The sequence below is a fragment of the Oryx dammah genome, unplaced genomic scaffold (genome assembly GCF_014754425.2).
Source record: "Oryx dammah isolate SB20612 unplaced genomic scaffold, SCBI_Odam_1.1 HiC_scaffold_11, whole genome shotgun sequence".
Lineage (NCBI taxonomy): Eukaryota > Metazoa > Chordata > Mammalia > Artiodactyla > Bovidae > Oryx > Oryx dammah.
This window is the reverse complement of record NW_024070195.1, coordinates 10,701,782-10,724,937: the sequence shown is the minus strand read 5'-3', so window position 1 is coordinate 10,724,937 and position 23,156 is coordinate 10,701,782. Positions and strand designations below refer to the sequence as shown.

General features: G+C 39.2%; 1 protein-coding gene across 1 annotated transcript in view; it reads left to right on the top strand.

Annotated features, from left to right (window-relative positions):
- Positions 1 to 23,156, top strand: part of DTNBP1 (dystrobrevin binding protein 1) — a 100,271-nt gene that overhangs the window by 2,418 nt on the left and 74,697 nt on the right. Inside the window, exons 2-4 of the mRNA XM_040249301.1 lie at positions 8,241 to 8,294; positions 9,373 to 9,423; positions 16,156 to 16,216. Coding sequence (XP_040105235.1) covers positions 8,241 to 8,294; positions 9,373 to 9,423; positions 16,156 to 16,216 — 166 coding nt within the window. The remainder of the gene's footprint in view (positions 1 to 8,240; positions 8,295 to 9,372; positions 9,424 to 16,155; positions 16,217 to 23,156) is intronic.

The following is a 23,156-nucleotide window of genomic DNA, read 5'->3' as shown; positions in this document are numbered from 1 at the left end:
GGAAATTCATATAACTGGAGCTGAAACATAGGCAGTTTACTGGTTTTCAAGTATAATAGGAATATTCTTTATCAGGCTCAGAAGAGAATGCCACTGCTACTGCTGCTAAGTCGCTTCAGTCGTGTCCAACTCTGTACAACCCCATAGATGGCAGCCCACCAGGCTCCCCCGTTCCTGGGATTCTCCAGGCAAGAACACTGGAGTGGGTTGCCATTTCCTTCTCCAATGCATGAAAGTGAAAAGTGAAAGGGAAGTCGCTCAGTCGTGCCCAACTCCCCGACCCCATGGACTGCAGCCCACCAGGCTCCTCCATCCATGGGATTTTCCAGGCAAGAGTACTGGAGTGGGTTGCCATTGCCTTCTCCGGGAGAATGCCACATTAGTGGTTAAAGCGTGTGTGAACACTGAATTTCAACCTTCCATTCAAACTTAGGAAAAAGTCAGCTTCAAGGGACTGTAGGTTGTCCATGGACTCAAGATCTTTTTTCATCAAATTTTTTTCATCATAATAGTTACATCAAAGTCAAAATAAGCCTAGAAATTATGTTGCTTTCCTTCTGGGCTAACTGGGCGGTTATCTGGTGCAGGGGCTGAGGGACAGACGGGACTGGCTCCCAGCTTCACTGTCTGCCCCTCGCCTACGTGCATCCTCACCTGGGTTTATGTCCCCCGGAGCTCTGGGAGCCTTTTGGAGAGTTCACAGAGAACCTCTGCTCTTTAAGGACTGGCTTGAACTCTGAGGGAAACTTTGGGACACACTGCAGCACTTTCTTCAAATCTGCTCTGGTCTTTGATTTTTTTAAAAAAAAACTTTCAAAAAAAAAAAACCTTCAGAGAAGTTATGACCCACAGCCTGAGGATTGATGTATTCAGGCGTGCAAACCCCTTCAGGAAAGTGAAAATCAGATTTACCGAGGGTTTACAGCTGCCTGTCACTGGCTGGCATTTCCTGTCTGTAATGCTCTGGGTGCTTTTGGATAGGGAGGAATAGAAGTTCACAGTTGTTACTTGTTGCAACTAGACAGTGGGTGTTTCCTTCTCTCTGGTCAGAGCCCCCTCTGCCCTGACCTCGGGCCCTGCCTGCTGTGCTCATTTCTCTTCTCCTTTCTGTAGTATCATAACCTCAAAGGAGAGCATCCAACAGTCCAGTTTACAGTGAGGTTTAATGCTGGCTCTTCCTTGACTGAGTGAGTGATGTTGCTCAATCGTGTCCAGCTCTTTGCGACCCCATGGACTATAGCCTACCACGCTCCTCCGTCCATGGGATTTTCCAGGCAAGAGTACTGGAGTGGGTTGCCATTTCCTTCTCCAGAGGTTCTTCCCAACCCAGGGATTGAACCTGGGTCTTTCACAGTGTAGGCAGACGCTTTACCGTCTGAGCTACCAGGGAAGTCCAATCAACTTCCTTGATTACTTACCTTTTAATATAAACAGGGAAAAAAACCTTAATATTCAATTTGACTTATTACTGAGTTCCTACCAAGTGTCAGACACCAGTCTAGGAAGTCAAAGTCTTATCATAGAAGTTTTTTTCATTTTATTTTAAAAAAAGATAGGAGGCCACATGCCTAGTTTTGCCTGCTCTTTGCCAGTGTCTGTGTGTTTAGCCAGATCCTGGAGCTACAAGCTTGACAAAAACTGTGTGTGCTCTCCAAATGCCCTAGCCTGGCGATAACACAAAGCAAAGCAGAAGGAAGTGAACGTGGAAGATACAGGTGATATGGATTGTGAGCTCAGAGGAGTCATTAGTTGAGATGCTTCAAAGAAGAGCTGACTTCTAGACTGGCCTGGAAGAATGAGGAGAGATGAGGCTAGATTTGGCTGAGGGATTTCAGAGATGAAACTCTTGTGGGAGAGGAACCTGGAATGGAAGTTTAGTGTCTGATAATAGAGCGTCATCAGTGCTTTGCAAATTAATTCATTTAGAAAATATTTATTGAGCACTTACCTGTTGATGGGGCTTCCCTAGTAGCTGACATGCTATTGCAATATGCCTGCAATGCAGGAGACCCAGGTTCAGTCAGAGTTGGGAAGACCTGTTGCAGAAGACAATGGCTACCCCCTCCAGCATTCTTGCCTGGAGAATTCCATGGACAGAGGGACCTGGTGGGCTGGAGTCCATGGGGTCACAAAGATTCAGATGCAGGTGAGCAGCTAACACTTAACACCTGTTGATGAGTACTAGGGTTACAGCAGAGAATGCACACCAGACAGCAAATAATGGCCCTGCCCACACTCGACTGGCTGCTGCTGCTAAGTCGCTTCAGTCGTGTCCGACTCTGTGCGACCTCATAGACGGCAGCCCATCACGCTCCCCTGTCCCTGGGATTCTCCAGGCAAGAACACTGGAGTGGGTTGCCATTTCCTTCTCCAATGCAGGAAAGTGAAAAGTGAAAGTGAAGTCGCTCAGTCGTATTCGACTCTCAGCGACTCCATGGACTGCAGCCTCCCAGGCTCCTCCATCCATGGGATCTTCCAGGCAAGAGTACTGGAGTGGGGTGCCATTGCCTTCTCCGACTCGACTGGCAGGAGGCCGAAAATCTAGAAGGTCAGTAGTACTCTTGCTGAAAACAAAGCAGGTTCAGGGGTTGGGTGGGGCTGGGAGGATTGCTGTCTTATATAGGATGGTCATGGCTTATTATTAGGTTGAATAATCTTCTGAAGGTTTTTGTGGAGGGGAGCAGCCTGAGCCTACTTGTATTTGTGGAAGAATAATTTGAGAGGCAGGGTGATGGGAGGACTACAGATGGGAAACGGAGGTTATTTAGGAGGCTGTAGTTATGGAGCAGATGAGAGATGATGAAAAGGCAGTGCTGGTGGAAATTTGACAGAAGGAATAATGACAGACACTGGTCGATTTCATTAAAAAATGGGACTAGCAAGTGAAAAAAGGTGGAGAAATTGAGGATCTCAATTTTGGAGTATCTTAGATAGTGATGTCGTTTACCAACAAACACGTTGAGGAGCTTTGAGAGAGAAGGAGCAGTTGACAGGGAGTGTGTCTCGAAGTCCAAGAAGCAGCAGGAAATTCAGGAAACACTGAGGAAAGAGGTCAGGACCGACTGGGTGCATTCTAGGGTGATTAGGATAGAGACAGCGTACAGTCCTCTCCCCTTCCTGAGTCTGTGACTTTTGTGTGGGTCTCTCAGCCGCCAGAGCTTTGTGGTCCTGTGCACTTTTAGGTGTGATTGATGCTTCTGTGTTTCCTGATTTTGAGTTTTTTTAAAAAAAGTTAATGGGGAAAATATAACAGATTGGATTTGTATTCATAAATAGAATTTAAATTCAAAATAATAGAGGTGTGAAAATGTTATAGGACAAAATATGCTAATACATGTTGTGGTGTTTTAAAGCAGTCACCCTGGCCTTTCATAATAGCTGATGGGCTTAGATGAGTAGAACATTGAAGTGCAAATAAGTGGAATGCCATCGAGGTCCCCCATCCCATCGAGTCAGGCCCAGAAAGCCATTTCCTGCTCAGCAGTCATTGCCGAGCTCCACCTTTCATTCTGTGAAACAACTTTTTAAGCTTTTTGTCTAAGAGGTTTTGCTAGTTATCTCCATTTCTCAAGAAGATGTCTCCATCTTAGTATTTTCCGTAAAGCTTAAAGAAAATGAATGTGCTATGGTCAAACAAAGGTCAGTCTTTGAAACAATCTCAAAATATTGTAGCGTGATGATGAATTTGAAAGCAAGTGTTTCGGACTCTGAAGCGCACATTGGTTGCTTTCAGTGGGAAACAATTGAGAGGTGGCTCACTTCGAAGTCTGTGTATGAACACACTCATGCAGTGGCACGCCTGTCTCTCTGAGGCTGTGCTGTGTTGGGAAGAAGGCTAGGAACGGAGGAGAAGCCTTTTATGGGAACTGGTGGATTGGGGGATCTCTAACATAGCTGCTTTCTTGATGGTGACCATTTTTATTATACTTGGTGATCATTTTTATTATACTTTTTGTTTGAATTGCCTCTGTAATTTACAGTTACAGCCTGCTGCCAGAGTCATATTCGGAATTTCCTTTAATTCTTGTGGCAAATCATTATGGTCAGTATACTACTTCTATTTTATGGTTTAGGAAACTGGGGAATTGCACTCAGACCAGTATTTCCTTCTCGGTGTGGCAAGACACTGTGGGACTTGATTAATGGGTTGTTTCCAGCCCAGAATCACTGTGAGAAACTTAAGAGTTCTCCCCAGATAAAAATGGTAAGCTCCTGCCAGTTGAATTCTGGGTTTGGAGTATGTACTTCAGAAAGGACCTTTTTGCTTTTGGGAAGATTACTTGTTACATTTTCAACTTAAAAAGTGTTACATTGACTATTTTTATCCTTTCCTTAACTTTTTTTACTGTTTCCAACTTTCTTCTTGCTACTTTGTTTTCTCCAGCAGTTTCTATTCTGAATGTGGCATATTGATGATTTACATGGAAAGGTGTGATAAGAAAAGATGAATGTCTACAAGACTGTTTTTTGTTATGAAAACTTAAAAAAAAATTTTTTAATCTATTATTTGGCTGTGCTGGGTGTTACTGTGCAAGCTCTTCTCTAGTTGCGGCAAGCAGAGGCTACTCTCAAGTTGCACGGGCTTCTCATTGAGGTGGCTTCTCTTGTGGCTCCCGGGCTCTAGAGCATAGGCTCAGTAGTTGTGGTGCGTGGACTGAGTTGTTGCAGCTCCCGGGCTCTAGAGCGCAGGCTCAGTAGTTGTGGCGCATGGATGTAGTTGTTCCATAGCATGTGGGATCTTTCTAGACCAGGAATCAAACCCGTGTCTCCAGCATTGGCAGGCGGATTCTTAACCACTGAGTCACCAGGGAAACCCCCAAACTTTTTTTTAACAATGTTTTAAACATTTACAAAAATATATACAGTGAGCCCCATATATACATTATTCATATAAAATAGTTAATTATTGTCACATTTACTCAGTCTCTCCCTTATTTATAGAGTATGAGCTTTCCTGGAGGCTCAGATGGTAAAGAATCCACCTGCAGTTCAGAAGACCTGGATTCAATACCTGGGTTGGAAAGATCCCCTGGAGGAGGGCATGGCAGCCCACTCCAGTATTCTTGCCTGGAGAATCCTGTGGACAGAGGAGTCTGGTGGGCTACATACAGTCCATAGGATCTCAAAGACTCGGACATGACTGAGTGACTAACATTGTTTATAGAGTAAACCTCAGACTTAGTTCTCACCTCTCTCATAAATCAATTTTCTTCTAAAAAAAATACGTTATATAAATGCAATGCCAATATCATACCTAACAAAATTAATACTAATTCTATATTATCAATTATCCAGTCCATAATCAAATTTCCTGGTTCTTAAAAGTATCTTTTTACAGTTGATTTGTTCAAATCCAGATCAAATAAGTTCCACACATTATAGTTGGTTAAAAACCAATTTTTAAAGCAGATGGCTGTTAAGGAGCCACCTGGGGAAGCTTACACACCCTTCCAATAATTTTAGTTTCAGCTCCCTGTAAGCTTTCTCTTTTCTGTTTCATTCCAAACCAGTTTTTTCTTTCTTTTGGGGAAGTGTGGAGGAGAACCCCAAGTTTGATACATTACAATTGAGAATTTACAGTTTTTTTTCAGAAATAAATGTTTGAAATACTAACCTAGAGATTTTCTTGGTTGTGTAATGAATGGTCCAAAGATGATCTTAGCAGTTTGCTTCAATATCCTTGTTACCATATGAATTGTCCCAAATCACTGAAAATAATACTGTAATGCACTTTCTACCTGAGATGTCACAACCAAGTGCCTTTCTCAGATTTTGGAGTGGAAATGGTTGAATGGCTGTCAAAATAACTTTCTTGAGCTGTTGCTTAATCTTAGTTTAAACTGGATTTACTGGTTTCCAAGCTAAACCCGAAATTTTTTATTGTTTTTCTAGGACAGGTAAGACTTTATAAATTCAGCTCATCTGGAGAGATGTCTACACATAGTTTTGTATTAAAGAGATTGCTAAGTCTTTTTTTTTTAAACATTGTAGAGGAATTGATCTCATCAATATTTTAGTTTTTGAAAAAAAGCATAGAATAATATAAAAAAAAGTCTTGGTGTGAAATTGATACTACAACTTGTTGAAAAATGGGGGCCACTCTCTTTTTTCTGATGTTTCCAGAATAGTGAGGCTTCTTTAGTCCAGTCATATTTAGGAAATGTTTCTAGAAAAGGGATTTGGGGCAAGAAAAATATAAAATGGCATTTGATACTGGAAGTCCCTTTCTGGTTTTGAGCTAGGCACCGTCGACCAAAAAGTTGGACGACTCTGTCAGGCGTACACTTACAGCTGTGCACAGCAGAGAGTTGGGCATTCTAGGAGAGTCAGCCTGTGTGCTAGGACAGGGCGACTCGGCTGGTGTCCTGGGACAGCTTCTGGCAGGTTGCAGTAGAGCACGTGAGGAGGCAGCTCCTGTGCCCGCTTTAGGAAGGCTTTGTCGGGCTAGCTGGGGTACTGTGGCCTGCGCTTCAGACTCTGTTTAGAAGTGAATATTTGTAGAAGTAATCAGATTAAGAAGAACATGTCCAGATGTCTTCATTGTATGTGGGAATATCTCATAATTGAGTTCTCACTTTTTGACTGTTATATGATAGAGTCCAAGTCAAAAGTAGGGAAAAATGGGCTGGTGAAGTTAAAAAAAAAAAAAATATATATATATATATATATATATATAAAATACAAAGTTTATGACCTGCATATTTTACATATAGAAAAGCTTATTTAATTTTCTTACATATGCATTTTTAGCCCATTAATTTTTTCCAGCCCAATAATTTAAAAAAGCAAATAGAAGGGGAGTAGAGCGACTTCACTTTCACTTTTCACTTTCATGCATTGGAGAAGGAAATGGCAACACACTCCAGTGTTCTTGCCTGGAGAATCCTAGGGACTGTGGAGCCTGATTGGCTGCCGTTTATGGGGTCTCACAGAGTCGGAAATGACTGAAGCGAGACAGCAGCAGCAGGCGGCTTCCCAGGTGGCACTAGTAGTAAAAAAAAAAAAAAAAACCCTGCCTGCCAATGCAGGAGACATATAAGATGCGGGTTCGATCACTGGGATGGGAAGATCCTCTGGAGGAGGACACGGCAACCCACTCCAGTATTCTTGTCTGGAGAATCCCATGGACAGAGGAGCCTGGCAGGTTACAGTCCATAGGGTCGCAAAGAGTCACTGAAACGACTTAGCACTCACGCAGGCTGCTATAGTTAAATAGCTAGCAGAAGCAGTAAGTAGTAGCTGATACGATGACCAGTGGTAGAGACGGAAAATTTAAATTTTTAAAAAACTGTCATAGGATCCTGAACAGACTCCCAAAACCACTGTAGATTGGTTTCAAGTTGGCAAATGACGAGGCATTCCTAGGTCAGAAACATCTAAGGAATGTACTGTTTTGTTATGAAATGCAGTCAGTGGTGTTCATGATAATGACCCTAAATTATCAGAAAATGTACCAACTCCTCTTTAATGAAAGAGGTTTGTAATGTATTTTAGAAACTTTTTATCAATAGCTAAAATTGCTCAGAATGTTGGCACTTAGAGAGTGCTTAGTATAGTATCACTTTAAAATGTGTTGGTTAGACAAAGAAAACAGACTTATGGACATAGAGGGGGCTGGGTGGAGTTGGGGGGAGAAGAGGGTGGGACAGTTGGAGAGAGTAGCGTGGAAATATACACTTCGATATGTAAAATAGCCACGGGGAATTTGCTGTATGACTCGGAGAACTCAAACCACGGCCTCTGTAACGACCTAGAGGGCTGAGATGGGGTGGGAGGTTGGAGGGAGGTTCAGGAGGGAGGGGACATGTGTATACTTACGGCTGATTCACGTTGATGTATAGAAGAAACCAACATGATGCTGTAAAGCAATGATCCTTCAAGTAAAAATAAATTTTGTAAAATGTGCTGCTTAGATAGTATTATTACTGATCAAGTTCACATATGGGGGCCACTGTCTTTTTTCTGATGTTTCCAGAATAGTGATGCTTCTTTAGTCCAGTCATATTTAGGAAATGTTTCTAGAAAAGGGATTTGGGGCAAGAAAAATATAAAAATATTTGCTGTAAATTTTCCGCTTGTGTCTTATGTACAGTATACAAACGTTTGTTGTCTGTAGAGGTGCTTAATTCTTTCTTAAAAAAGTATTGACTTCCAGCCAGAAATTTTACCAGCTATGAAATTTGCATTTGAAAATTTCTGAAACTGTAAAAATGTGATATTTTATACTGGTTGAATTATAGGCTGAAGACTTTAAGTGACAAGTCAAGAGAAGCTAAAGTAAAAAACAAACCCAGGTAAGCATGTGCTGTTTTAATTTACTATGACTTAAATTTCATACAATTTTTGGTTATAGTCATGATAATGTAATTAATGTATTTTACATCTGTTGCATGCATCTGACTAAACAGTTTATTGATTCTTTCTAAATTTTCTAACACTGGAAATTTTTCTGATAAAATTGTAAAATGGTTGAAAAAGTGACAGGTAATTGTTTTACTCTATGACAGTCAATGGTTATTTGATCACAATTAATCATTTTTATTTGTATATTAAGAGCAAAGTAAAAGTTCTCCATTATTGAGAAGCAAATTATTAATGAAACAGTACTTGGCAAGTGAGCCTCTTCAGCTGTGTTGTCTGTTTTATATGAAAACACTAGTATTGTGCAGTGCTTTGTTCATATTTTTAAATAAATAATGCACACTACTAAATTTCACTTTAAGGCTAGCAGTGGGGACTTCCCTGGTGATGCAGTGATTAAGACTCCACACTGACAATGCAGGGAGCACAGGTTGCATCCCTGGTGAGGGAACTAAGATCCTGCATGCCATTTGGCACAGCCGAAAAATTTTTAAAAAACCTAGAGATAAGGCGCTTAAAGAAATTTTCTTGTTAGCTAGAATTCTGTTAAAGTGTTTATTGTATTATAGTGTGCTAAAAATCTGCAGGGCAAAGTGATGGCTAGTAGTATGTTGCAGTATATTAACTTCGGAATAGGGGCTTTCCAGTGGCTCACTGGTAAAGAGCCCACCTGCCAAAGCAGGAGACACAGGTTTGATCCCTGGCTCAGGAAGATACCCTGGAGAAGGAAATGGCAACCCACTCCAGTATTCTTGTCTGGGAAATCCCATGGACAGAGGAGCCTGGTGGGCTACTGTCCATAGGGTTGCCAGGGAGTCAGACACAAGTTAGTGACTAAACAACAACTTTGGAATAATAGTACGTTTTTCTAAAAGTTTAGATCAGTTGTCATTAATGATTTTAAAATATTCCACATTGTGATTGACAGCATCAAAATTATTGTGTGTAACTTTTTGAAAGTTGGCCTAAAGCAGCATCAATCTTTAATAAAATAAGTGTTTCTTTTGGCAGGACTGTCCCATGTTTGCCGAAGTACTCTGCTGGATTAGAATTACTTAGCAGGTAAGTGTTTTCATTTAAATAAAAAGGTTATGCTTCTTTATCTAAAAGTGTTTTATAATTCTAGAGATAGACACCTTAAAACAACTAAATTTTTACCTTAACATAGAGATTGTGTCCCTCAGGAGCTTTTACATTTATTTCACTGATTAATACAAAGGCCATTCAGATTCTGAGCATATTGATCACTATTATATATACTAATCGATAACTTTATCATATGCTTGTATTATGTTTGTGGTTTCTTTGTTGCAAGAAAACTGACTCTGGATTTGAGTCCTCAATAATTTTCTTACTTTGAGTCTTAATTTTATACCATTTCTTCTCCAATCCATTTCTGTTGATGTGCAAGTACATGATTTTCTTAGATGACATCAAAAGCATAAGTGAGAAAGGGAAAAAGGATGAAGTGGACTTTATCAAAATTAAAACCTTTTGCTCTTTAAAGAATACTATTAAGAAAGTGAAAGAACAATCCATAGAAGGGGAGAAAATATTTGCAAATTATACATCTTTTGAGGTACTTGTATCTAGACTATAAATAACTTTTATAACTCAACAGTAAAAAGACAAACAACCCAGTGAAGAAATAGGCAAATGATTTGAATAGACATTTCTGTAAAATGATGGGCAAATGGTGAATAAGCGCATGAAGAAATTCTCAACATCGTTAGTCACAAGGGGAAGGGCAAACCACAACCGCAGTGAGATACCACTCATACCCACTAGCATGCCTGTAATCCAGAAGACAAACAACAAGTGTTGGCAAAGATGTGGAGGAGTTAGAACCCTTATGCTCTTCTGGTGGGAGTGTAAAATGGCACAGCTGCTGTGAAAAACAGTTTGTTAGTTTTCTCAAAAAGTTAAGAGTAGAATTACCATGTGATCCAGCAAATTCACACCAAAAGAATTGAAAACTTATGTTTATGTCAAAATTTGCACACAAATGTGCATAATATGAGTATCTTTCATTCAGGCTCCCCTGTCCATGGGGATTCTCCAGGCTAGGATACTGGAGTGGGTTCCATGCCCTCTTCCAGGGGATCTTCCCAACCCAGGGATCGAACCCAGGTCTCCCGCATTGCAGGCGAATTCTTTACCACCTGAGCCATGGGGGAAGCCCAGTTTCATTCATAAAGCAATATCATTCATAATAGCCAAAAAGTAGAAACAGCACAAATATTCATCAAAGGATGAATGAATAATTTGGTGTCTCCACACAATGGAACATTATTCAGCCACAAGATGGAATGAAGTGCTGAGGCACACTACATCCTTGCACATCTTGAATAAAACTTAAAAACATTGCACTAAATGCGAGGATTGAACAAAAAAGGCACATAGTGTATGGTTCTATTGATATGATATGTCCGGAACAGGCAGAAGGATAGTGTTTGCCAAGATTTGGAGAAGAGAGGGGAATGAGTAATGACTGCTAATGGATATGGGGTTTGTTTTCAGGATGATGAAATGTTTTGGAATCAGTGGTGATAGTTGCCCCAACTCTGTGAATATGCTGTGAATTATGCACTCTAAAAGCATGAATGTTATGCTTTAAATTAAAACTCAGCTGTTAGGAAAATAAGTGTATGGTTTGCACATGTTGTTATCTGCAGTTCTGTATCTAGTGACGTGGCATCTGATGGCTAAGTGGTAGCCGTGTGTGTAGTGGAAGGTACGCTCCTTCGCCTTATCTGCGTGTGTCATGGCCCAATCATCTATGTCTGCCCGTTGCTTTCCGTTTTCTAGCTTTATATTCAGTTTCTCTTTATGCTTGCTGAATCTGGGCATTATTTTTTCCTTCTCTAGTTGCTTAATTTGACATTAATTTCCTGCTTGTTCTTTGTTGAGTGAGGAACACAAGTGATTTTGAAAGGAGGTAGAATACAAATCAATCCGTAGTATACTGTTTGCATGTTATCTTTGTACTTTTTTAATCTAGTGATTTAGTTGAAACAGCTTCATTGAAAGTTGCTTATTTCAGAGGTGTAGACTTCTCTGTGTGGTAGTTTTGGGGTAGTTTTGGGGACTTTATCTGAAAAATTTACAGCCATATCTATAATGTGTCTATTCATTGCACTGAAACAGTATTTTCTCTCTGAAACTAGTGCTGAGTGGAGGAGAGACCATTTTAAATATCTAAGTCATAAATTTTTTTAGATTGTTAAAATACTGTGTAGAATACGATAACATAAAATTTTGCCATCTTAACCATTTTTAAGTGTACAGCTCACTAATGTCAACCGCATTCACATTGTTGTACATCCAGTCTCCAAGAGGCTTTTCATCTTGCAAACCTCTGCCACTGGCAACCATCGTTCTCTTTTTATAAATTTGACTACTTTAGGTACCTTCTGTAGGTGGAATCATGCACTACTTGTCTTCTTGTGATTGGCTTATTTCACTTAATATATTTTCGAGTTTCAGCCATATAGATTATATACATTTCCTAATTTCTTCCAGTTTTATTGAGATTTAATCAGCATACACCACTATGTAACCTTAAGTTATTGCCGCATAATGATTTGACTTACTTCATGAGATGACTGCCACAGTGAATTTAGTGAGCATTCACTGTCTCATATAGATAAAAAAGAAAAAAAATGTTTTTCTTGTGATGAGAACTCAGAATTTATTCTAGCAACTTATATATATGAAAACTGCTAGAATAAATTCTGAGTTCTCATCACAAGAAAAACATTTTTTTTTATTTTTCTTTTTTATCTATATGAGATGGTGAATGCTCACTAAATTCACTGTGGCAAACATCCCTGGTGGGCTTCCCTTGTGGCTCAGATGGTAAAGCATCTGCCTACAATGTGGGAGACCCGGGTTCGATCCCTGGGTTGGGAAGTTCCCCTGGAGAAGGAAATGGCAACCCACTCCAGTATTCTTGCCTGGAGAATCCCATGGGCGGAGGAGTCTGGTAGGCTACAGTCCATGAGGTCACAAAGAGTCAGACACGACTGAGCCACTTCACTTCAAGGCTTGTATGTATCTGTTTGTTCAGGGTTTCAGTAACAAAGAAGCCCCGGCTGGGTGGCTGACAAGAACAAAGAACAAGAACATCCCTGGTACTCTTTTATCTTACAAACTAGAAGTTTGTACCTTTTCACTGCCTTCATTCAATTCCCTGTCCCTCCACCTGTGGTAACCACAAATCTAATCTCTTTTTCTATTTGTTTGCTTGCTTGTGTTTGAAGTATAACTGACCTACAATACTTTGTTAGTTCCTGGTACACAACAGTTATTTGATATTTCTGTACATTACACAGTGATCACCGTTGTCATCACCACTAATTCAAAGGAAGTTCCTTCCTTCTTAAGGCTGAATAATATCCTATTGTATGAATATGCCATATTTTGCTTATAGCTTCATCCATTAACGGACACAAGTTGCTTTGATTTTTTGGCTGTTGTGAATAATGCTGCTATGAACATGGGTGTGCAAGTATCTCTCTATGACCCAGCTTTCAGTTTTTTGGTGGTGTATCCTCAGAAGAGGAAATGCTGAATCAGATGGTAATTGTACGTTAATTTTTTGAAGAACCAATATACTGTTGAGCAGCTGCACTATTTTATAGTCCCCTGTGTGTGTTAGTCGCTCAGTCGTGTCTGACTCTTTGCCACCCCATGGACTGCAGCCCGCCAGGCTCCTCTGTCCACAGGATTCTCAAGCAAGAATACTGCAGTGGGTTGCCATTTCCTTCTCCAGGAGATCTTCCCAACCCAGGGATAGAATCCATGTCTCCTGCATTGCAGGCAGATTCTTTACTATCTGAGCCAGTAGGGCAGTGCACATTTTTCCAGTTGCCATTTCTCCATATTCTCACCAAATCTTGTTTTGGGATTTGCTGAGGTTTTTTTGTTTCCATTCTCATTGGTGTGAAGTGGTGTCTCATGGTGGTTTTGATTCAGTCCATCCTAAAGGAGATCAGTCCTGGGTGTTCATTGGAGGGACTGATGTTGAAGCTGAAACACCTGATACTTTGGCCACTTGATGCAGAGAGCTGACTCACTGGAAAAGACCCTGATGCTGGGAAAGATTGAGGGCAGGAGGAGAAGGGGATGACTGCCGGGGCCCAGCCCCGGTGGATCCAGGGAATTCGAAGGGTGGACAGAGTCGGCTAGGAAAAAACTTATTTATTTATTAATATAGAAATATAAGATTAGATTAAAAAACAATAGTATAGTAGGAAAATTAAGTGGAGAAAGAGGGCTGAATAACTTGGATTATGTGGAAGACCAATAAAATTCCAGACAAAGAACTTGCACCATCTACGTTGGGCCACTGGTACTCGCTTGAACATCTAAGGGTGCCTGGCCTTAGGCTCCCTTTCATGCAGGTCTTAACAGCCAGGGCAAGTAAGTAGACTTGGCGAGCCTCTGCGCCCCAGATGGGAATTCAGCCTGAAATTAAAGTAAAGAGGAAAAGGAGGGAGAGGGAGAAAGAGAGAGAGACCCTGGGGAAACCAGTCCAGCGACTGGCTCCGGCCCCTATTGTCTAGAAAGGCCTTTTATACCTTTTTTTTATTGTACATAGAGATCAATGGGTAATACAAAATTATGCAGTGTTAGCAGCCCAGACTCTTATCAAAACCAGGCTTTTCTCTCTGCATACCTAATTGTATATATACAAGTCTTAGGTGATTTACATCATCTTCTGACCAAAAAGGGCCAATTAACATTTTACAGCCTTTTTTCTGATAAGGGTTTGTCAACCAGAAGACTTATTTGTGTTGATCTTCCCAAGGTCTGGTGCCACTCTCAGAAAGCACTAAATAAAGTTACATTCTTACATAGCAAGAACACAAGAGGAGTGCAGTGATATGTAACAAAAGAAAAGTAATTAACTCAAAAGTCTAGTGTTGCTAACATCAAAACTACTATATATCTTTTTCCATATCTCGTTTACATTGATTAACATCCTCCCAGGTGCCTAAAAGATAAAGAATATGGAGGCCTGGCAGCAGTCATTGAGTCAACAGTGAAAACCCTCTACCAATATAATTTTTAACTCTTTAGAAAAGGCTCTGTATCTTTAAGATGCTTTTAAGTTTTGTGCCTCTCGCGGTTGGGGGGCTGTAAGCAATTCACAAGTTGTAAGAGGTCCGGGGAACCTGTTAGGCAAGGTAGAAGCTATCAGAGGGGTTTTAACTGAAACATCCCTTTCAAATGCAGAAGACTAAAGCTCTGAGTTGACTTTTTCCAGAGAATATCAGAAGAGTGGAAAGGCAGAGTACAAAGGCCGGCAGATTTTTGATTTGGGGGGTACATGCTCAGGAAATTCCAGGGGGACCCCTGAAGTCTGATCACGTCCTTGCGTATGTCAGCTTCCTTCCTCATGACCTTGTCACGGGTGGGATTCCTCACGCTGGCTCCCGGCAGACGATAGAGGATGAGATGGTTGGATGGCATCACCAACACAATGGACATGGGTTTGGGTGAACTCCAGGAGTTGGTGATGGACAAGGAGCCCTGGCATGCTGCAATTAATGGGGTCGCAAAGAGTAGGGCGCGACTGAACTGAACGATGATGATGGTGAGCTTCTCATGTGCTTATTGGCCATTTATATATCTTCTTTAGAGAAATATCTATTCAAGGCCTTTGCCCGTTTTTGGATAGAGTTCTTTTTGTTGTTGTCAAGTGTTGGGTGTTTTGTATATATTCTGGATATTAATCATTTGTCAAATATGTGATTTGTATTTATTTTCTTCCATTTTATTGGTTGCCTTTTATCTGTTGATTGTATTCTTTGATGCACAAAAGTGTCTAATTTTGATTGAGTCCAATTTGTTTATTTTCTTTGTTGCCTGTGCCTTTGGTGTTATATCCAAGAAATCATTACCAAATCTAATGGCAAGAAGCTCATGTTTTCTTCTAAAAATTTTATAGTTTTGGATCTTATGTTTGGATTTTTTGATCCATTTTTATTTAATTTTTGTATATGGTGTTAAGAGTCCAGCTTCATTCTTTTGCCTATGGATATGCAGTTTTCCCAGCACCAGCATATTTGTTGAAACGACTATCCTTTCCCCATTTAAGGATCTTGGCACACTTGTCAGTTATTTGACTGTACATGCAAGGGTTTATTTCTGGGCTCTATTTCATTGGCCTATATGTCTCCCATTATGCCAGTGCCATACTTTTGATTATTGTAGCTTTCTAGTATGTTTTGAAATTAAGAAGTGTGTGTCTTCCAACTTTGTTCTTCTTTTTAAGATTATTTTGGCTTTTCAGGATCCCTTGATATTCCCTATGAGTTTTATGATGAATTTATGAAAATATCCTGTTTCTCTTCATATTTTCACTCACTAATTTTAGCATCTATTACAGTTCTTGCCTGAAATAATTCATTGTGTTTACCAAATGGTGATTTTCTATTTTTCTCATTTTTTTTTCTATCATTATTTATTGGATTCTACTGTAAGGAAGAGGTTTTCCCGTCTGCCCCATTTATTTATTTGGTTGTTTATTTAAATCACTATAAGCTCATGGTTGTTGGTTTTCATCTATGAGCTCTAACCCATTTCTACCATTATTTTTTCTACCAAATCTGGTGTCCCAGATTTGGCAATTAGAAGCCCCTTCAAGTTAATGTCTGTGTGTTTGCAGAATGTCTCCATTACTTTTTGAGCTTTTCCTTTCTGAGACCACAGGTTGTATTTTAGATAGGATTTTTTAATGTGTGGCTTTTATTTTGAATTATTATTATTATTATTTGCTTTCCTTAGGTATGAAGATACATGGGCTGCACTCCACAGGAGGGCCAAGGAATGTGCAAGTGCTGGAGAGGTAAAGAATCAGCTCATCTTATACTTACAGGGAAAATATATTTTTGCAGTCTTAAATGCTTATTTTTAAGAAATTAAATTTATAATTGTGTTAAAATGTTTGACAGGATATCTTAAAGTGAATTTTGTAGTTGATTATGAAACACCCTAAATAAAGCACGTTTTTGTAATTTCTCAGTCAGGTAATTTAGTTAGCTTAGATAGTTTATAACTTTTATTCTAGAGTCGCAAGTGGCTCTTTGGTTCATCGAGGTATAATGCTTTGAATTTGAGGTCTGGTACCTTTGCATTTTATGTAAATTGTGTCATTTCTTTCTACTCACTATTTAAGAATTCCTTTGGCGGGGACAAAGTTTAACTTTGCTCAGTCTACTTAAAATCATTAGTTTGCTTATTAGCAAATAAATATAAAAATCTCAGGAGTCAACCTTAATTTCTTAGAGAAACAACCTATTTTCTAGCTCTATACAGTGTGTAATGAATAAAAGTGACTTATAATTAAAATTATTTGGTATATATACTTAAAGCTTTTTTAGCCAAGATCAAATATTCTGCTACTGATGTCAGTCAAACTTTATTTCTTTCTAAAAACACGTCTGTGATTCTGACTTTTAATTAATTTAAACTGACTTTACCATTTACCTGAATTAGTGAAGCTGTAATAGTTACATAGAACATGGTAATACACATGGTAAAATTTAGGCATTAGTGTTTCTCTTAGAAATTACTGGAGAAGGAAATGGCAACCCACTCCAGTATTCTTGCCTGGAGAATCCCATGGACAGAGGAGCTTGGTGGGCTAGAGTCCACGGGTCACAAAGAGTCGGACACGACTAAGCGACTTCACTTTCACTTTAGAAATTACGGAAACGGAAGAATATAGGCTTCTGTCAGTAGGCCGACTGAATACTGTGAAAAGTCCTGTAAGTGTAAAACCCTTAAATGCTGGATAGATTTTTTTTTTAATTTAAATGCAGTAAGCTTACAAAAATTAAGGGAAGTCCTAAAGGGCCAAAACAAGCAAACAAAAACAGCAGGGAACTGAAATTAGAGTGGTTGAAAAAAAAACATGGAAGCAGGGTTCAAACAGTAAAACAAATGTCTTAGTAAGAGATTTATTGGGATAGGAGATTTTTGTCTATGGGGAACTTGAGTCTGAGACTCCTAGACTCCTAGACTCTAGATACTCTTGCTGAAAGGATAATTTAGGACATTTTTAAAAAAGAAAAGAAAAGCTACCTGTTGGCAAAAGGAGGCAATAAATTCTTTAAAGCACACCTGGAGCACCTAAAGAATGTACTGGGCCGCAAAGCAGTTCTCACAAGTTTCATGTAAATCAAGTCATACAGAATATTCTGTGATTCTGGTGCAAATGACCCTGAAAGTTGGTATAGGAAAAGAATTTTGAAAAATCCGTATGTTTGCAAATTAAATGTGTATATTATGCATCATTTATGGTTCAATAATTACTACATGCCTATTGTGTAAGTTGTCAAAAACTACTTAGGAATTTTATAGATGAAAAATAGACTGAAAGTCAATGAGCTAATGTAACTTAAGAATTAGAGAACAAAAAAAAAAAAAAAGAATTAGAGAACAGAATAAATCATGAAGGAAGAATGAAAGAGATGATAAAGATGAGAGAAGTAAATGAAATAGAATGCAAAAATACAATAGACGCTAGACAAAGTCACAAGTTCTTAGAAGACTAATAAAATATGGTAGCTATCTGATTATGTTGATTAAGAAAAAAGGACAAATAGTTTTAAGGATTAAAGAATATAACTGTAGCTATAGCAGAAAGTGAAAAGATAAGAGTTTGTGAACAACTCTAGGACACATTTGAAAACAGAGGCAAAATGGCAAAATACTAGACATTTTTACTAAAGTTTTGGTTGCTCAGTTGTGTCCAACTCTGTGACCCCATGAACTGTAGACTGCCCTCTAGGCTCCTCTGTCGGTGGAATTCCCCAGGCAAGAATACTAGAGTGGGTAGCCATTCTCTTCTTCAGGGGATCCTCTCAACCCAGGAATCAAACCGGGGTCTCCTGCCTTGCAGGCAGATTCTTTATTTTGTGACTCATAGGGGAAGCCCAGAAACTCTTACTAAAACTAATTCTAAAAGCGGTACAAATCCTGAATAATCTTATAGCCACTAAAGAAACTGTTAATAATTAATCTTTTTGCTAGGAAAGCACCAGGCCCACCAAGTTATATAGGAGAGTTCTATGAGACTTTCAGAGAACCCACCATCTCAATGTTAGACAGACTTCTGCAGCAAGTGAAACAAGAGGAAGCTGCCCTGCCCATTGCATGAGGCTAGAATAACTGATCCTGAACCCCAATAAGCAAAGTATGAGAAAGTGAAATTGGAGTCCAGTCCCATTCATGAGTACAGACACAAAAACTATAAACAGAATAGAGGTATGAGCTCTCACTTAACTTCAGCAGCCTGTTTCTGGAAATCAGATGTTCTGTGCACTCTATCCAGGAACCTACTTGACACACTCTAAATTGGAAAAGTCATTATCTGTTACATATCAACCCCAAGCCCTCCACCAGCTTTCTTAAATATTTCTGTTTAAAACCAGCAAAACATCTATAGATGGTAGCAGTTTGTTAGGACATCAGGTGCTTCAGACACAGCCTTCCGCCTCCAAACTTGTGATGTGCACTGGTTGACACCCAGCTGCCTCGAGTGCAGTGCTGTGGCCCCTCAGTACCCGCAGCGTGCAGGGCCTGCCTCTCCTTCACGATGGGCTCCTCGTCCTGTCTTGTGATTCTCATATTCTGACAGTGTTGTCTGAAATTTAATTTGAGAATCTTCTCACACATTGTTTTAAAATCTATATCAAGCTTAAATGTAAAGTTTTCCTATATAAATATGAGCCAGAACTTTGTGTTTGCTTTGTGAACGTTGGATGATAACAAATAGCGTTCTGTCTGGGAAACAACCTGCTATATATGGCTGTGTTGACAAACTAAATCCAGCCTTGCATTTAAAAAAAAAAAAAAAAACAGGTTTATTCCAGGATTGAAAGGTTGTCTTGACATTAGAAAATCTTTTATATGCAGTTGACCATGTTAACAAATTAAGAGAAAAATATATGATCATCAGATGCAGAAAATACATTCAGTAAAATTAATTCAGAGTAAAACATTTTAGCAAGTTTTTAATAGATGGTAACTTTTGTCCTGCTGCTGCTGCTGCTAAGTCACTTCAGTCGTGTCTGACTCTGTGCGACCCCATAGATGGCAGCCCACCAGGCTCCCCCGTCCCTGGAATTCTCCAGGCAAGAACACTGGAGTGGGTTGCCGTTTCCTTCTCCAATGCATGAAAGTGAAAAGTGAAAGTGAAGTCGCTTAGTCGTGTCCGACTCGTTGCGACTCCATGGACTGCAACCTACCAGGCTCCTCTGTCCATGGGATTTTCCAGGCAAGAGTACTGGAGTGGGAACTTTTGTCCTTATGGCTACCAAAACCTGCAGTATTTGACTTGCAATACTTTGATTTCACAGTCAATCATCTTACTAAATCGTCTTATTTTGATAATTTGCATCTGGGATGGGAGTTTTGTGAAGATGGAAGGGAAGAAACAAAAACCTACCAGTGTTTTCAGTTCTTATCTCTTTTTGTAGTGGCTAGGACTTCCAATATAGTGTTGAATAAAAGCTGAAGATCTTGGGTTCAGATTTTAGCTCCATCAGATTTAAATGTGAAAGGGAAAACTACATTTTTTAGAAAATAGTGGAAAAGCTAAGATCTCAGGGCAGAGAAAGCTTTCTTTAACAAGGCATAATAAACACCAACTATAAAGTAACATATTGATAATTTTTATCAAATCTTCTGTTCATCAAGCAGTACCATGAGAAAGTTATGCAGTTCACAAAACAGAGGACTAGGGTTCAAAAAATATGAAAAACCTCTGCACACTAATTAAAAAAGGGAACAGTAAGCCATTAAAAAGTGCACGAGAGGTATGACCAGACATTACCCTGAACAAAAAGCATGAGTGGCCAGTAAATGTGAAAACATGTTTAAAATCAATTAGAAGGCAAGGAAATACAAATTAAAACCTCAGATTTACACTCATTAGATTATCAAGCATTTAAGGAGCCTTGAATTTTCTGTGCAGACAGTCATTATTCACTGATGACAGTTTTCCCTCCCCCAGCAGCATGATGGGGAACAGCTAGAACTAGGGGGTGTAAATCGATTGGCACAGTGACATTAGAAAAATGAGCTGGCGTGAAGTAAAAATTGAAATTCCACAAAGCTTTTGAAACCACAGTTCTCCTAGGGAGATTTCTGTAGCATTGTGTCCCCAGCTTTCCCCTGTGATGTGGTATGTCTCATACCTCCTTGGATAACATTGGTATGGTATCATCTGTTCATTAAGTGTGACAAATAGATGAGAGGCCTTGAAGTCAGAGGTGGCTAGGCTGGGTGAGGTCCAGCTCAGTTGAGCCACTGGGCGGTGGGGAGGGAGGGTGCAGTGAGGAGCTCGATACCTGGGACGTGTTGGAACCTAATTTGTGAAAATTGCCTGTGTGCACCAGATTTGTTCCAGAATGTTTATAGCAGGTTTTGTTGAAACTTCAGACAGTCCCAAAGTCTCCCTATAGGGTAATTTTTATTTATAGGATCAGGGACTTCCCTGGTAGTCCAGTGGCTGGCCCCACGCTCCCAGTGCAGGGGGCCCGGGTTCCATCCCTGTTCATGGAAATGCTGCAAAAAGATCAAATGGTGTGCAGCAGTGAAAATTAGTGAACCATTACACCTCCATGTATCAATATGGATGAATCCTACAATGTTGAGTGAAGACTGTATCCTGTAGAGGAGCTTTAACAAAAATTGTTCTTTTGATTGTAAGAAGCATTTCATAATAAAATATGTTGGAGAAAGAATTTCCTGGAAGTTCTGTTGCTGAATTTATTATATGGGGGGAATATATAATATTTTCATAGTTGTATACTTTGTTATTGTAAGACCCCTATCTTATCAAAAGTGCCACTATTGGATTCCAGAAATATAGTTCTCAGATTGAAAAATGAAAATTTATTTTAAATCTCTCTGACATATTGTTGAGACATCTGTAAATTTTTTAAATGTATATCTTTAATAAACTGTTTTATTGTGTATTTTTTCAGGCCATGCTCATGTGTCTTTAGTGGTCTTTAGTCAATGTCAGTCTGCCAGGGCAAATATACTTAAGGATAATTCAGTCTTCTTTGACAACTTATTTTATACTTAACTACTTTAAAGCTAATTCTTATTTATAGTCTTAAAATTTAGAGCAATGTTCCTTTAGCCAACAGTTTGTTCAATGTAGCTTTGTTGTCTAGACTTTTTCTACAAGATTTTTTTTTTTACAAGTTCTTTGATTTGTTTTTCCCCTCACTTAGTATGTAAACACGTACATTGATAGTGACTTAGGGGTTGGATTCTGAGGGTAACTTTCTAAAGTTAGACTTCCAGTGCATTATTTGCTTATGCTTTTTATTGTTGTGAAACACTTGCTTGCCTTCAGATTGAACTCTTTTAAGACTCATGCTTTAACAACTTGGTGTGTCAGCTGGTTAAATCAGGCATGCTTCATTCCCCTTGGATTCCAGCTTGGATCTCTTCTGCTTTTGGTGGGGAGTGGACTGAACTGGGTGTGGGAATGCCTAGTTTCTGCAGTAATACGTTTTGACCTTGGGCAGATAAACGGAGCCTCTCTGTTTCTAGTTGACTCACATAAAATGGTGTAACACCATTTACCCTGTTTAGCAAACAGAGTTGTTTGAAAATCACATAAACTAAAGTGAAAGTCGCTCAGCCGTGTCTGACTCTTTGCAACCACATGGACTCATCCATGGAATTCTCCAGGCCAGAATACTGGAGTGGGTAGTCTTTCCCTTAGCCAGGGGATCTTCACAACTCAGGGATCGAACTCAGGTCTCCCTCATTGCAGGCAGATTCTTTACCAATTGAGCTATCAGGGAAGCATTCCCCCAAAATGCTGAACTGTTTTTACAAATATAAAAGTTTTTATATTGTTTTATTACCCCAAAATTACCCATTTTGAAAATCACTTGGGTCCCAGCCTTTTCTTTGTTCTCCTAACTTCAGTGTCTATCAGGACTTTTGGGATGATTTTTAACTTTGGGAACAAGCCCAAACTGTGGGTTTGTCTTGCTACTTAAACTTGATTTTCTGGTGTTAAATCTGGATTTATTCAGAATTGTTTACTTGGAGGAGAAAAATTGGCCTTCTGAAGATGGCTCCTTCCTTATTAAGTAAAGCTAAAGTACAGTTTCTCAGAACCTTTTCTTTCGCTCCTTTTCATTTTTCTTCCTTTTGTGTCCCTGCATACACAGTCCCTAGAAGATGGATTAAGGGCGTGGGCTTAAGTGTCAGATTCCTGGGATTGAATCTAGGTCCTGTGTGGCTCTTGAGAAACTGCCTTGTCTTCATTGCACCTCAGTTTCTTCTTCTGTAAAATGAATGTAATAATATTGCTCTGTTTACAAGGTTGCTCTGTTTTTAATGTAAATTGCCTAACACAGGGCCTGGCACATAGAAAATGCTCAAAATGCTTTACTCTTATTACATAATTGTTGATAATGATTTCGGAGAATCCATTCAACGTCCCATTCTTTTAAATTAAAGTAATATTTGAATGTATTTTGATAGATTCTTTTTATGTACACTTCTTATATTCTATATACAGAATATGATTTTGAATTTTGTGGAAGGCATGAACTATACTGTTTTTAAGTTTTAATATTTATGTTTCATTTTACTTTTCAGTAATAAATATTAATATCTAAAAATTGTTTATTCTAGATCTTTCAAATTATTGACACAATTAACCACTGCAATTAAGATTTAACAAACTTTTTAAAAGATATGTCGTAAACCAGGAAAAATACCTTTTAACATCGTCAGCCCTATGA